This window comes from Notechis scutatus, chromosome 6 (assembly GCF_049901735.1).
Source record: "Notechis scutatus isolate UNSWTSFEM ecotype Mainland chromosome 6, rNotScu1.2, whole genome shotgun sequence".
Taxonomy (NCBI): domain Eukaryota; kingdom Metazoa; phylum Chordata; class Lepidosauria; order Squamata; family Elapidae; genus Notechis; species Notechis scutatus.
The window spans coordinates 79,205,005-79,221,733 of NC_142014.1; the positions used below are offsets into that span (position 1 = coordinate 79,205,005).

Consider the following 16,729-nt stretch of genomic DNA (forward strand, 5'->3'; position numbering starts at 1 on the left):
CATTTAGTGACCATTCGAAGTGAGCGGCACTGAAAAAAGGGGCTTATGACTATTTTTCACAATTATGTCCATTGGAGCACATGATTTACCTTCGGGTGCTTGATGGATGGTTCATATTTATGACGATTGTAATGTCCTAGGGTCACAGGGTCCCCTTTTGCAACTTTTATGCCAAGCAAAGTCAATGGGGAAGCCAGTGGGTTTTGTGGGGAGGGGGAGGAGGAGGAGGACTGTAGGGTCCTTCATGTTCTCTGAGCTTGGTGGTTTTCTTGCAGACATTTCATGATCCAACTAAATAACACCATCAATGCTGGAAAGGAGTGTGATTTGGGAGGAGGAGGAGGAGGAAAAAGAGTGTGGGATCCTTGGTGCTCTCTGAGCTTGATTGTTTCCTTGCAGACGTTTCATGACCCAACTAGGGAACATCATCAGTGCTAGGAGGGAGTGGGGGTTTGCTCTGTTTATATACAAGTGGCTTCTTCTGTCTGTGTTGGTTGAACACAACAACAGTGTCAATCAACATCCTAATCAAGAAAACACCAAGAATACCGTCAACTGGTACTGGCAGGCAGCCACTTGTATATAAACAGAGAGCAAACTCCACCTCCTCCTAGCACTGATGACGTTACCTATCTGGGTCATGAAACGTCTGCAAGGAAACCACGGAGCTCAGAGAGCACCAGGGACCCCGCAGTTCAACACCGAGCTACAAAGATTCTCTTCTCTTTCTATTCCTTATATATCCCAAAGCGAACGCAGCAGGGATTATTTTTCCTGATATCACAGCTCCCTCCTTCTTTTCTTCTCCTTTCCCTAATCCGGCATGTCAGAACAAGGCTAGAGAGAGGGAGAGAGAGAAAATAGCACTCTCCTCTTTAGGCTGAACAAAAGTGAACGCAAAAGTAGTTTAATCCCAGCAGCTGGTGGGGATTTGCAAAACCTGGCCCCTCAGAGACCCCTCATTACATTACCAACCCCGAAACGCAAAGTGGCACCATGAGGCTCTTGTTTAAAATAATATTTCGTTTGTCAAGACATCTAGCAACAAAAGAGGGTGCGTGTTTGGGCTTAGAGAAAGATGATTGGATTGAAAGACTTTGTGGAAACAATGGCTCAGGAGTTAGACTCATCCAAAATCTTCCTGGGTTGCAGCTGCCAAAAAAGCCAAGGCTGCATAAACAGAGGGATAGAATCAAGATCACGTGAAGGGTTAATATCGTTTATATATATATATATATACACACACGCACACATACATATATACATATACACACACACACACACACACAAATAAATACATATACATACACATACACGTATACATATACATATATACATAAAAGCGAAATACCACTCACGCATCATCACAAAATCTCCAGAACCGTAAAGCCTATAAAGTTGAAATTTGGCACGTATGTTCCTCTTGACTTCTAGTGCTCACTAAGAAAGGATTTTTCCAAATGACCATCAGAGCATAAGCATTTCCTATATTATTATTATTATTAACACGCTCTGATGCTAAGGAGTTCTACTCCCCCTCCCCACCTGAAAAGAAATCTGTTCCAAATGCAAACCACAAGTAGAGGAGAGGAGTTTCAGTTTCCGTTTCCGAGCACCAAGCAGCTTTACTACAGAACAGTTGAGCTAAGCCATGTCCAGGCTCCTTGCTGTCTCCTTCTTGCTCACAAAGCAAATACCATTTCAGTTTCCAAACAGCCCTTATCTCCTTCACACACTGACAGGATGCTAGCCAGATGTAATAAGTAAAAACTACAAATCCACCCCCTGCACCCCATCATCGCATCACATTCCCCAATCACCATCCGTCCCAAGTTGAGACTTCCCCTCACTTATGCGCAGAACAACATGACCTTGACTTAGAAAAAGAATGTTGTAATGTCTAACCTCATATACTCCAAGAAATTCCCCCCTCCCGTTTTCCCAGGCTCAAAATATGGCAGTATGGAAGCGTCTGGTCTCAATATGGCTTCCAAAGCTGACACCCAAGCTCTGTTTTTGTTGGCAGAGGCACTGCAGGCCAGTCCTTTGGTGTTTCCAGGGTGGCCCGCGGGCCAGATCTAAGTACCCCACGGGCCAGATCTGACCCCCAGGCCTTGAGTTTCACACCCCTGATTTAGATTAATGTTTCTCAAACTTAGCAACATGGACTTCAACTCCTAGAATTCTGTCATGCCCCTGTTGGAATCTGATTCCAAAGGGGAGGTTGAACAGCTGACGGAGTGGAAGTGTGGCTTCGGTGACTATGGAGGAAACTGGGGAAGGGTACAATCCGGCTGGGCATTCAGAGGAAGACCCAGGGCCACCCTCTCTTCATCCTAGGGCACACAGGGAGGAACGGATAAGGGAGTAACATGGGTTACGGGGGAGCAAAAGGCCCTGATTCCCTTCATTAGCTGCAACTGGAAAAACAAGATAAACAGGGTGTTTGCGCACAGAACCTTGCTGGAAACAAAGTGTGCATTATCTTTGTCAAGTCTTATTTGGGTTCTGACATCCTCCCAACTGTGTGTGTTTCATTATCTTTTGAGTTCTGCAATTCCTTATCCTGCCCTGTCTCATTAATTGCTGCAGCTAGTGGTTTGTGCTGGTTTTTATTTATCATTTAGATGTACTTTGGGTTTGGACTGAATTTCTTCCCTTTAAAAACTGTTCTTGGGAGAGTTTTTTCTCCAGCTGTTGATAACTGGACATTGGGGATCAAATTGGAGGAATTAAAGGGACTTTACCTACTTTTGGGACTTCATTGCTTTTGTGCCACGCCCCTTTGGGTCATCACAAATTCCCCAGCCGGCATGCTGTGTTGGGAACTCTGGGAGTTGATGTCCCTGGCAACTCTGAAACATGCATAGGGCCACTGCCAGAATCCTGACAGTCCACACATCTTAAAAGTTGCCAAGATTGAGCGAAAGACTAATCCAGATGATCAAATAGGGTCCCCTCTGACGCCTGTCTGGCGTTGCGCATATTCTGCTAAGCACGAAAAGCAACATCATTATTCAGACAGTGATTTCGTTACTTCATCCTAAAGATGGGAGTACATGACTTCTTCCAAATCTCATTCACTTTGGGGATAAGGAAGATATTTTATTTAAAAGCTTGCAAAGGTACCCGCAGCTCTTTTCAAATGTAAATATATTTCAATGTCTTGTTTGTAGCCATTCTTTCCCTCGCTCTTTTTACTCAAACTTCAGGTCGTCCTTGACTTAACCACCACCGTTGGAATTGGGATTTGGGTCACAAAGCGATACAGTTCTTCAGCATGTCATCCTGTGCCCGGTCCCCGATTTTTATGACCATTTTTACTGTGGTCATTAAGAAATACACGGCAGTCATTAAACACATCAGGTGGTCCTGGAGGGAATGAGGTGACCCAAAATGAATTGGGTAGTTGCTCAACCAATTGCAGTCCATGTGACTACACTGTACCACAGACGTTGTAAAGGCGAGCTGGTTGCCAAGCCCTTGAGCTGCGATCATGTGACTTCAGGGGTGGTGGGATGGATCCAAACTTTGAGGGAGGTCCCAAGTCACTGTTTCCAAGACCGTTTTAACTTTGCACTGTCTTTAAATGAATGGTCGTAAATCGAGGACTACATATAAGTAAAATTGCTTATATAACCTTCTCTTGCATACCCTTCTAATTTACACACGGCAGGTGGCATTGTATGCTGAATCAATTCAGCTGTGCATAAACTTGGACTTTCACTCTTCTGTTTTAAAACTTCTGCCTGGTTAGAATGCTCAGAACACTCCAAAATCAATCTGAGTAGAATAACAGAGTCGGAAGGGACCTTAGAGGTCTTCCAGTCCAACCCCCTGCTCAAGCAGGAGACCCTCTACCATTTTAGACAAGTGGCTGTCCCTTTTTCCCCCCTGCCGTTGCGACTTACGACAGCCACTAAATGAATGATTGTAAGTCAAGGACTACCTGTACTACATTGGTAACTGTACATTTACACAGTTGCAATATTTTTAAGTGATAATGCAAATAATTTGGAAAGGACACACCAAGCAATTCGCTTTCTTGAAGCTCTCCGGGTCTGGATCGAATTCTAATCAGTTCCAAGATGGAAGAATGTCATAAATAAATACTAAATAAATAAAATGATCCAGTCAAGGACAAGGAAAAGGGTTCAGAGTTACGGCAAGACAGACACTCCGTAATCTTTCAGAGCAGTTACTACAGGGAAATGAATGATATATCACATTTAAGCATCCCACACATAAATAATTAGAGAGGTGGCTGGTCGGCTCCTGCTGCTCCTTCTCCGGAGAACATAGATAAATCAGATTAATTCAACACTGGCTGAAATAAACACGGCCTTTAAAAATAACTACAAGAGTTCCGGTCTCGTATTATTTCTGGTTTTTTTTCTAGCTGTAGAGTCAGCAATGGAAGGAAACTGAACAAAGGGAGAAGCAGCCTAGAATTAAGGAGAAATTCCCTGACAATGAGATCAATTATTTTATTTATTTTTATTTATTTTATTTTGTCAAGCAATTATAAGATAACAGGTATAAGTATAAACATAGTTATGAATACATAACTAAGTTTCACACTTACGACCGCTGTAGCACAATCAAAATTCAGACGCTTGGCAACTGACTCGTATTTACGATGGTTGCAGCGTCCCGGAGTCACGAGATCCCCTTTTGCGACCTTCTCTGACAAGCCTAGTCAGTGGGGAAGCCAGATTCACTTAACAACCATGCGACTAACTTAACAATTGCAGTGATTCGCTTAAGAACTGTGGCAGAAAAGGTCGTAAAATGGGGCAAAATTCACTTAACAACTGTCCCACTTTAGAACAGAAATTTGGGGCTCAATTGTTGTAAGTGAAGGACTGCTGTATTGCCAATATGGTTTTGGTTTTTGGAGCTTTTGCATGTATTTTGTACATTATACAAATAATATTCTTACATGCTGTTCTTGAGCTTACCAGGTTGCACGCTAAACGCAAACTCTGTGTTTGCTTTATTTGTTGAGCTTCAGAGATAAGTCCTCAAAGGCAGACAGGTGCATTGTGCTTACGATTTAGGAAAAAGCCTCAATTCATAAAGGCAAATACGTTTTTGCTATCGTTAGTTTGTTCCTAGACTAAAATCCAAGGAATTATTTCCCGTTTGTTTTCTAAGCCTAATTCCGAAACTATGTTTGCATCCAAAGTCTGCAAAAATATATTTATTTATTTAAATGTTCCTCTTGTTTCTGGTGAGAATTCAATCTTAGGAAATGCATTCTTGGCTAACTTTTCCGTAGTTAGATATAGTAACCTTCAGCTTGGATTACCGCAAGGGAAACTTTTGTGAGATGCAAAATAAGGGCATTAGGTACAGGAGTTCAGAATAACAGAGTTGGAAGGGACCTTGGAGGTCTTCTAGTCCAACCCCCTGCTCAAGCAGGAAACCCTACGCCATTTTCAGAGAACTGGTTGTCCAATCTCTTTTTAAAAACCTCCAGTGATGAAGCACCCCCAACTTCTGGTGACAAGCTGTTCCACTGATTAATTGTCCTCACTGTTAGGAAGTATCTCCTTAATTCCAGATTGCTTCTCTCCTTGATGAGTTTCCATCTGTTGCTTCTTGTCCTGCCTTCGGGGCTTTGGAGAATAATTTGACCCCCCTCTTCTTTGGGGCAGCCCCTCAAATATTGGAAGACTTCTATCATGTCACCCCTGGTCCTTCTTTTCATTAATCTAGACATATCCAATTCCTGCCACCATTCTTCATATGTCTGTTGAATTTAATTTAGGTATTTAATGTAAGTACTCCTTTATCTCTAGTGAAACATTTCAGATGTTTCATGGCTTATTGAAATGTCCGTAGGCTGTTTCAAGCGGGCTTATTATGTTGCAGCATTGCAATCTATCTATCTATCTATCTATCTATCTATCTATCTATCTATCTTTCTTTCTTTCTTTCTTTCTTTCTTTCTCGATCTCGATATATATAGATATATATAGATATTTTAGATATATAGCTATATGTATATATGTAGATAGATAGATAGATAGATAGATAGATAGATAGAGGATAGATAATATCCTATATCCATCTAGATGGTGAGAGATAAATAGGACAGATAATATGATAGATAGATAGATAGATAGATAGATAGATAGATAGATAGATAGATAGATAGATAGATAGATAGATAGATAGATAGATAGATAGATGCAGGTCTTGGTGTGTTCGGATCTTTTCCCGTGTAAGATTGAGAGCATCTTGGCAACGTTTCGACGAGGTCCCACTCACCATCTTCAGGCTGGTGCTTTCGGCTTCGCGCTTGTGCGAGCAAAGCTCAGTCACCCAAGAATCCTGCATCCAGTTTTGGTCACCACACTTTGCTCGCACAAGCACGAAGCCAAAAGCACCAGCCTAAAAATGGCGAGTGGGACCTCGTCTGAACGTTGCCAAGATGCTCTCAATCTTACACGGGAAAAGACCCGAACACACCAAGACCTGCATACCTGTACCCGTGAAAATCTACGAAAACAAATACACACACACACACACACACAAAGCACACATGCATATATAATATAATAAAATCCTGTTGGCTTTGTTTGTGTTTTTCCTGCTGAAACTTTCAGTTTTGAAAGGAGTATTAAATGGTAAAAGGTCTCTGACACTCAAAATACCTTCTCGCAATATGCTGCCGTGGCAGGAATGGTAGAGCTTATAAAGGCAACCAAGGGGCGGGGGGAGGTGTATTTTTTTTCCTCCTCTTTTTAAAGCTGTCTGTATTTTGCAGTTGGGGAAATGTTTTAACCTCGCGACATGCCCTTCTCTGATCCTAAAGAACATTGCAGCTGACACTTTTGTTCTGACACAAAGTCACATTACATGCTCGGTAGCACATCTCACTTGGAAAGTACTTGACAAGTGGGATTTGGGATGAATTTCCAGTCCTGGATTTTTTTATTTTAAAAAAAAAATCATTTTAGAAAGTAGAAATTTTAGAAATTAAGAGAGTCAGTCTTGTGTAGGGGTTAAAGTGCCAGGCTAGAAAGGGGGAGACTGTGAGTTCTAGTCCCGCCGTAGGCATGAAAGCCAGCTGGGAGACTTTGGTCCAATCACCAGGAGACAGGGAGTTCTAGTCCCGCCTTAGGCATGAAAGCCAGCTGGGAGACTTTGGGCCAATCACCAGGAGACAGGGAGTTCTAGTCCCGCCTTAGGCATGAAAGCCAATTGGGTGACTTTGGTCCAATCACCAGGAGACAGGGAGTTCTAGTCCCGCCTTAGGCATGAAAGCCAGCTGGGAGACTTTGGTCCAATCACCAGGAGACAGGGAGTTCTAGTCCTGCCTTAGGCATGAAAGCCAATTGGGTGACTTTGGTCCAATCACCAGGAGACAGGGAGTTCTAGTCCCGCCTTAGGCATGAAAGCCAATTGGGTGACTTTGGTCCAATCACCAGGAGACAGGGAGTTCTAGTCCCGCCTTAGGCATGAAAGCTGGCTGGATGACTCTCCCAGCCTGTCTGAGCCCAACCTACCTCACTGGGTTGTCGTGGTGAAAATAGGAGGAAGAAGGTGTGTGGATATGTTCACCACCTTGGATTATTTGTAAACCAAGATGGGAAAAAATTAATAATGATAGCAATTCCTTCTATTGTTTTGATGTTGTATATTTAAAAATTAAGATTGCTGATGATTGCTGAAACTATTCAGTTTTGCACTGAATAAATGAATACTTTGTTGTGAAAAGATTTATAAATTAAAGGCTGCCAATCACTTTGAGTTAGGAGGAATTCCCCTCCCCCCTTTTCCTCAAATAAGGATAAAGGAAATCTGTAATATCTCAACAAGATTCTGAATGTGGCATTTAAGTTATTAGCATTTTCAGGTTGTTGCTAGTAAGTATCTTACTTATTGCACCCATGAGGAGGAGGAGGAGGACTGGTGGGGTCCTGGTGTTCTTTAAACTTGTTAGTTTACTGGCAGATATTTCATGACCCAACTAGGTAACATCATCAGTGCAAAAAGGGAGTGGGGTTTGTGGAGTGGAGGAGGCAAAGTGGGAGGAGGAGGAGAACTGTGGAGTCCATGGTGCTCTTTGAGCTTGGTTGTTTTCTTGCAAATGTTTCCTGACCCAATGAGGCGACAACATCAGTGCTAGAAGGGAGGGTTGTTTCCTTTTAGCTCTGATGATGTTACCTAGTTGAGTCATGAAATATCTGCAAGAAAACTAACAAGTTTAAAGAACACCAGGACCCCACCGGTCCTCCTCCTCCTCCTCCTCCTCCTCCTCCTCCTCCCACCCCTCCTCCCACTCCCAGTCCTCCTCCTCTTCTCCACAACCCCCCTTTCTTGTAGCACTGATAATGTTACCTAGTTGGGTCATGAAACGTCTTCAAGGAAACAGCCAAGCTCAGAAAGCACCAAGGACCCCACCAGTTCTACTCTGAGCTACAAATATTCTTGTCATCCCAAGACAATCCCTATCAATTTCTGACTCTCATTTGTCCAGCAAGTTGTGTTTTTTCCATCCATCAGCCTGTTGCTTCCAACACTTTCCATGCCCTTATCTAATTTATCAGCATGACTGATCTCTTGGCGTTATCTGAATAGCATTAACATCAATACCTGTTGGCCATTTTGGAGACCATGAAAAACATCTGTTTTGGAGAACATTTGATGTCTGAGGGTGGCATGGCACTGTTTGTATAGGGCGTGCCCTGCCCCTGGTGGAGACTGACTCTGAGGGAGAGGAGGAACAGCCGACAGGGTATAGAAGTGTGGCTCCGGAGGTTGTGGAGGAGGCTGGGGAAGGGCAGAGGCCGGCTGAGCAGTCAGAGGAGGACCCAGGCCCATCCCCTCTCCATCCTAGGGCACGCAAGGAGGAGAGGATAAGGGAGAGACGGTGGTCTACTGGGGAGGAGAGGGCCTTGATCCTCTTCATGGGCTGCAGCTGTGACAACTGAATAAGAAGACGGACTTGTGCACGGGCGAGTGCTGGAAACAAAGCGTGAGTTTGGCATCAGTCCCAGTGTGTGTTATCTGTGGACGTCCTCCAGCCCTTATCTTGCCTGGTTTGTGTTGCTTTTTTCTTTCTTCTTGTAACTGTGGGAGTTTTTCATCTTCCGTCAAGAATATTCGGAGCTTGGGAGCAAAGTGAAGGAATAAAAGGGGCTTCACCTGTTTTCTGTGACTTTGTTTTGTATCTCACCCTGGGTCATCACAGGGTGCTTATTTCTATGTGATCCCTTTATATCTTATGAGCTCAGTTTCTGGATGATTCTGGATCGCTTCATTTTTTTTAATTTGTCCCTGAAAATCGTTTAACTTTTGTTGAAGTTGGTAGTGTATAAATTATAAGTAGTCCTCGACGTGCGACCACAACGTAGCCCAAAATCTATCTTGCTAAGTGAGAGATTCGTTAAGTGGGTTTTGCCCCATTTTACAATCTTTTTTGCCACAGTGGTTAAGTGAATCACCGCAGTTGTTAAATTAGTCACACCGTGGTTAAGTGAATCCAGCTTCCCCGTTGACTTTGCTTGTCAGAAGATCGCCCGGAAGCTAAATAACTGTCATAAATATGAACCAATTGTCAAGTTTCCTCATGTAAACCACGTGATCATGGGGATGCTTCAGCGGTCATAAGAGTGGAAAACGGTCATACATCCCATTTTTCAGTCCCGTTGTAACTTTGAACGGTCGCTAAATGAGCTGTCATAAGTTTGAGGACACCCTGTATGGCGGAAATCGAATGAAACAAGGTGTTTGGATGAAAATTCTCACAACACCAGCAATAAGATAACCACCCTCTGCTTCGAACTACAATCCCCCATGGACGCCAAGTGATCAATTTATGCAACCTGGCGTTCAGTGCAAAATACGAACGAAATCCCCATGTCTTTAAGTTAATAATTTTCCAAGGAGGAGGCCGGATATATTTCCCAGGGGGAGCATTTTTCGATGCTCTTAAGACCTCTACCTCGATCCTGAACTTTCTCGAGGGGAAGGGGCAGAGAAAGAGTCCTTGGTAACACTTCACACGCTTCAGGCATGTTCATGCATATGTAGATGAGTCTTCCGGTCTGGGGGTTGGTTCCCCAGACGAGCGTCGTCGAGATGGCTGGGTTGCCTCAGATAGCAAGGAATTAGGAACTCAAGTCAAGTGTTCAGCCAATCACCGGACTTTGATGATAAATGCACCAAGGGCCATAAATAGTCATGAGTTGACTGGGAAGAGCAGCCTCTTCTGGGTCTACAGGATTTTATGTTACTATGACTGTATTTTTCAGAGTATAAGATGCACTTTTTCCATCCCCAAAAGTGGGTGGAAATCTCTGTGTGTCTTATAGAGCAGGGGTCCCCAACCACCGGTCCGCGGACCGGTACCGGTCTGTGGAACAAATCCTACCGGGCCGCTGGTTTGCTGGGCGCCGCCATCTTGTTTTGATGAAAAAGTGCTTCCGGTGAGCTTTCCGGGTAGAAAGCTCACCGGAAGCACTTTTTCATCAAACAAGATGGCGGCGCCCAGCTGATGCCGGTACCGGGCCGCGGCATAAAAAAGGTTGGGGACCACTGTTATAGAGCAAATGTTGCCAAAGCCACACCCACCTGCCACCCCACACCCTTTGGCCTCCGCTTCCCAGCAATTTGTCTCCTTGCGGCAAACAGCCTGTCTCGGCTTCAGCACAGCCTGATTAGCACAAGCCGCTGATTGGCCTCCCGACGATCAGCTGTTTTAGGCTGCAGGGCTCGCCATCACCTATTGCTGCCTCTGTACACCGCATTTTTGGCCTCCGCATCCCATTTTTGGCCTCCATGCACCCCATTTTTGGACTCCGCATCCCACGTTTGGCCTCTGCATACCCTATTTTCGGCCTCCGCACCCCATTTTTGGCCTCCGTACCCCCCTCCCCCCGTTTTCGGCCTCCGTGTGCCCCATTTTCCGCCCGTTCTGATCCCCACCGCCCGGAATGGGCCAAAAATGGAGCACAGAGGCCAAAAACAGGATGTGGGGTCTGAAAATGGGTGCCTAGAGGCGGCAATAGGAGATGGCAATCCCTGCAGCCTGAAATCAGCTGATTGTCGGGAGGCCGATCCAACCGACAATCAGCTGTTTGTGCTCATCAGGCTGCGCTGAAGCTGAAACAGGCTGTTTGTTGTTTGCTGCAAAGGAGGCAGATTCTCCCCCCCCCCGTTTTCCTCTCCAAAACTTAGGTGCGTCTTTTTATTTCAGAGTGTCTTATCCTCTGAAAAATACGGTAAATGGAAATACTGAGAATACTTAAAAACTGCCACGTTTAAAGATGAATTTAAAGTGGTCAGTTTCAGCTTTGGGGAACCTGGCTTCCCAACTGGGCCTGGTTTTGTTTTGGATCCATGAAAGTTTCTTCTTCAGTCAAATTACAGGCAGTCCTTGACTTACGACAGGAACGTGGACATCTTAAGTCTCCTTTTAATCTAATCATCTTTTAGAGCAGACTTCCCTGGTCTGCCCTCCCCCAGATGTTTGGGGCTGGCAATTCAAGGCCAAGCACATCAGGAAGGAAAGTATCTTGTTAGGAAAAGCTATTCCAGAGGCTTTGTTTTTGTTTTTCCTATATAATATAATATAAAAACTATAATATAAAAGCAATTTATATTGTTTTATTGTTCCCTAGTATGATATGATTGCTTATTAGTAACCTATGACGATCACTAAGTGTTGTATCTTAGGATTCTTGAATGTAGTTTATTTTTTCTTTATGTACACTGCGAGCTTATGCACCAAATTCCTTGTGTGTCCAATCAGACTTGGCCAATAAAAAATTCAATTCTCTTCTCTTCTCCTTCTCTTCTCTTCTCTTCTCTTCTCTTCTCTTCTCTTCTCTTCTCTTCTCTTCTCATTCTCATTCTCATTCTGTTTTATTCTAGTTTCATTTCTATTCCTATTCTATTCTATTCTATTCTATTCTATTCTATTCTATTCTATTCTATTCTATTCTATTCTATTCTCCATTCTATTCTATTCTATTCTATTCTCCATTCCATATTCTATTCTATTCTATTCTATTCTGTTCTATTCTATTCTATTCTATTCTGTTCTGTTCTGTTCTGTTCTGTTCTGTTCTGTTCTGTTCTGTTCTATTCTATTCTCCATTCCATATTCTATTCTATCCTATCCTATCCTATCCTATCCTATCCTATCCTATCCTATCCTATCCTATCCTATTCTCCATTCCATATTCTATTCTGTTCTATCTATTCTATCTATTCTTCTATTCTATTCTATTCTATTCTATTCATTCCATTCTATTCTATCTCCATTCCATATTCTATTCTGTTCTATTCTGTTTCATTTCTATTCTATTCTATTCTATTCTATTCTATTCTATTCTATTCTATTCTATTCTATTCTATTCTATTCTATTCTATTCTATTCCATTCCATTCCATTCCATTCCATTCCATTCCATTGTTATGCTAATTCTTGCAATTAAATAGTGTCGACTCCAGGTGGTCCTCAACTTACAACAGTTCTTTTAGTGACCATTCGAAGTTACAATGGCACTGAAAACAGTGACCTCTGCCCGTTTGTCACACTTACGACCATTACGGCGTTCCCGTGATCAAAATTCAGATGCTTGGCAACTGACTCATACTTATGACAGTTGCAGCATCCCAAGGTCACACGATCCCCTTTTGCAACCTTCTGACACGCCAAGTCAATGGGGAAAGCCAGATTCACTGAACAACCGTGTGGCTAACTTCACTTAACAGCGATTCACTTTACAACGGAGTCAAGAAAGGTCGTAAACTCAGGCAAAACCCCACTTAACAAATATCTCACTTAGCGACAGAAATCTTGGGCTCAATTGTGGTCGTACGTTGAGGAATACCTGTATATTGGCCACAAATAAGAAGGGCACAGCTAAGGAGTAGATTGCAATGTAAAGATCACTTCCCAATTTTTAGTTAAAGAAAATAAGCAGCTCTGTATGAGCCATTGAGACATGATGGATGGGGAGCTTCAAACCATAAGGCATCATGAAGTATATTTCTCATTATTAAATGAAATATTGTTTAATTTGCTGCGAACTCTTGAGGCTGTCTGTTTACCTCCTCGTTCCTTAAGGTAGCCACGCTGGATTCCTGCAAAATGAGATTTACTGGCTTATTTAAATAATACGCAAAAATGAGACACTCTCCTTTTTTGTGGCCAGTCCTCCCTCTCTCTCTCTCTCTTTTTTCAATTTATTTAGGCCGCTACCCAGGCATGGCGAACTGACACAATTAAACAGAATTGCTGAAATATTTATCATGATCTCAATTTTATTTAAGACCGCTAGAAGGTCACCTTTAAACACCGGGTGAGCTTCAAATTGGAAATATTGCAGTAGCCACCAGTTGGTGCCAGATCTTTTAAATGCACCGGAGTTGGACATGACTCAGTGGCAGCCAAATAATTAAAATATTTAGCAATCCCAGGGATGCAGCTGGCAAGGAAATCCCTGTTGAGTTTTGAGGCCTTCGGTTGGTAGTTCAATTACCCTCTGGCCGGAGCAGTAACGTTCCTAAGGATTGCTAAAATTGAATCGACTGCGATTGCAGAAAAATTTAGAATAATACCAAAGGGGTATTCTTCGAAATCAGTTTCTTCTGTGAAGGCTTTGGCTGAATCCCTTAGCCTCGACTTCGTTTTGCTGAATGCAGAATCTTTGTTCACCCCATCCTTTCCTCATTTCTGTGTTCACCCCTTTCATCTTCCTGCTTTTTTAAGACGAAGAAAGAAGGATTGTCTTCTTTTATTAGAAAGAAATATGTCAGGCCGTTTGATGAGGCTGCCATTTGAATTTGATCTAGGTAAATCTTATATGAAGTCCCTGACTTATAACAGATCGTTTAGTTACCGTTGAAATTTACAACGGCACTGAAAAAAGTGATTGATGACATTTGTCACACTTTTCCCCCCGTGGTCATGTAATCCAAATCCAAATTATTGGCAAACTGACTCATATTTATGACGGTTGCATTGATCCAATTTTAGAATAGAATGACGGACCTAGAAGGGATCTTGAAGGTCTTCTAGTCCAGTGGTCGCCAACCAGTGGGCCACGAGAAAATTTTGGTGGGCCGCAGAGAAATGTCACCTCCAAAGCACCCCCCAAAGCAATTAATCCAGGCTGCACAGAAACACAAGGCTGCTCAGCCCACATGGCCTGTGGGAACCCTCCCCACCCACTCACTCCTTACCGGGCAAACCTGCCTGCTAAGTTGCTATTTTTCCTTTTTCCGACCATCATCTGTTCTGCTGTGCCGGGAGATTTAGATTAGCTAGGAAGCAGGAAATGGTTGGATTTCTTGCTTTCTAGCTAGTCTTTACATCTTCAGCTCTGCTTTTAAACACAGCCGAACCTCCTTAGGACTGAAGGTTCTATTATTCAGTGCAGACTCAAGGCAAGCAAATTTTATGTGACAGACTGAGCGAGCCGATGGCAGACAGATAGATCTCTGAATGATTCTGTGAGCAACTCAATCTGCCTGTCTGCTTTGATTTGATTTTGGTTAAAAGTTACTCTTTTTTGATAAAAAATTCAATATTTACATACATGGTGTGTTGTGAGTTAATTTTGTGAGTTTGCTTGCTAGCAAATTTTATGAGCTTGCTTGCAAGCAAATTTTATGTGACAGGTTGAGCTAGCCAATGGCAGATAGATAGATCTCTGAATGAATCTGTGATTCTGTGAGCAACTCAATCTGCCTGCCTGCCTGCTTTGCCTGATTTTGGATAAAAGTTGCTCTTTTTTTATAAAAAATTCAATATTTATATAAATATTTATAATATTTACAAACAAGCCATGCCCAGCCAGTCACATGACCACCAAGCAATGCCCACAAATTAGGCCACGCCCACAGAACCGGTTAGTGGTCCCTGGGATTTAAAATTATGAGTTTGGTGGTCCCTGAGGTCCAAAAGGTTGGCGACCCCTGTATCTAGTCCAACCCCCTGCTTAGGCAGGCAACCCTACACCGCTTCGGACAAATGGTTATCCAATCTCTTCTTAAAAACTTCCAGTGTTGGAGCGTTTACAACTTCAATTTTGTGATTTTCTGACAAGCCAAGTCATGGGGGAAGCCAGATTCACTAAACCACTGTCTTACTAACTTAAACAACCACCGTGATTCACTCAATAACCGTGGCAAGAAAGGTCATGAAATGAGGTAGACCTCACTTAACCAACATCTCACTTAGCAACAGAAATCTTGGGGCTCAGTTGTGGTCGTAACTTGAGGACTACCTGCATTTTACCTGTAATGTCTTTCGCAAATAGCTAAATCAACTTTTATTTTTTGTTCAAAGGTGTCGGCCGTAGAATCCCTGGAAGGACCCCTCCTTCAGGTAGAAGGATTAAGTGACCTGAGGCTGGAACTTCACAGTAAAAAGATGAACATGCATTTAGTTCTCATAGATGAACTCCACCGTCATCTTTACATCAAGTCTACCAGTAAGGTTGGACAGCGGAACAAAGAAAAGGGGAGAATAAGGTCGGTCTCATTTATTTAGTCATTCATTTAGCCACTCATCTTGCAATTGCGACTCTGTTAATGCAGGAAAACGGGGTGCTCATATCTAGCAAATGTGTGCAGTGGCAGACAAAAAAGCCAGTACAATCCCTAGCTGCATTAACAGAGGGATACAATGAAGATCAAGGGAGACACTAATACCACTCTATAAAGCCTTAGTAAGGCCACACCTAGAGTACTGCATCCAGTTTTGGTCACCACACTATAAAAAAGATGTTGAGACTCTGGAAAGAGTGCAGAGAAGAGCAACCAGGATGATTAGCGGACTGGAGACTAAAACATATGAAGAACGGTTGCAGGAACTAGGCCTGGCTAGTCTAGGGAAGAGAAGGACCAGGGGAGACATAAGAGCAGTCTTCCAATATTTGAGGGGCTGCCACAGAGAGGAGGAAGGGGACAAGCTGTTTTCCAAAGCACCTGAATGCCAGACAAGGAATAATGGATGGAAACTGATCAAGGAGAGATTCAACCTGGAAAAAAGGAGAAATTTTCTGATAGTGAGAACAACCAACCAATGGAACAGAAGTTCCCTTTGGAAGTTGTGGGAGCTTCATCCCTGGAAGCTTTTAAGAAGAGGCTGGACTTCCATCTTTCAGAAATGGTGTAGGCTCTCCTGCTTGGGCGGAGGGTTGGGCTAGATGACCCACAGGGTCCCTTCCAACTCTGTTAATCTGACTTTAATCTGACTTTAATGAACAAAAGGACCAGAGGAGACATAATAGGAGTCTTCCAATATTTGAGGGGCTGCCACAGAGAGGAAGGGGTCAAGCTAAATGGTGTAGGGTCTCCTGCTTGGGCAAGGGGTTGGACTAGATGACCTACAAGATCCCTTCCAACTCTGTTAATCTGGGGGAAAAAACGGAAATTTGGACAGAGTTTGTATAAATAGCAATAGCACTTAGACTTATATACCGCTTTATAGTGCTTTACAGCCCTTTCTAAGCGGTTTACAGAGTCAGCTTCTTGCCCCCAACAATCTGGATCCTCATTTTACCCATCTTGGAAGGATGGAAGGCTGAGTCCACCTTGAGCCTGGTGGGATTCGATCTGGCAAATAAACCAACTATATAAATGGGACATACCATTTTTCACTCTTATGGCAGCCCGGCGCGTGGTGTGGGGAGGGATATTTTTGTGCGAGGGGCAGCTGCATGCACAGTTTTATTTGTGTGAGTGGCGTGTGCGTGTGC

At 43.2% G+C, this 16,729-nt stretch overlaps 1 protein-coding gene across 1 annotated transcript in view; it reads left to right on the forward strand.

The window, feature by feature from the left end:
- The window catches only part of EXOC4 (exocyst complex component 4), a 392,940-nt gene that overhangs the window by 55,654 nt on the left and 320,557 nt on the right, over window positions 1-16,729 (forward strand). Inside the window, 1 exon segment of the mRNA XM_087968910.1 lies at window positions 15,316-15,500. Within this exon segment, the coding sequence (XP_087825036.1) occupies window positions 15,316-15,500 (185 nt within the window).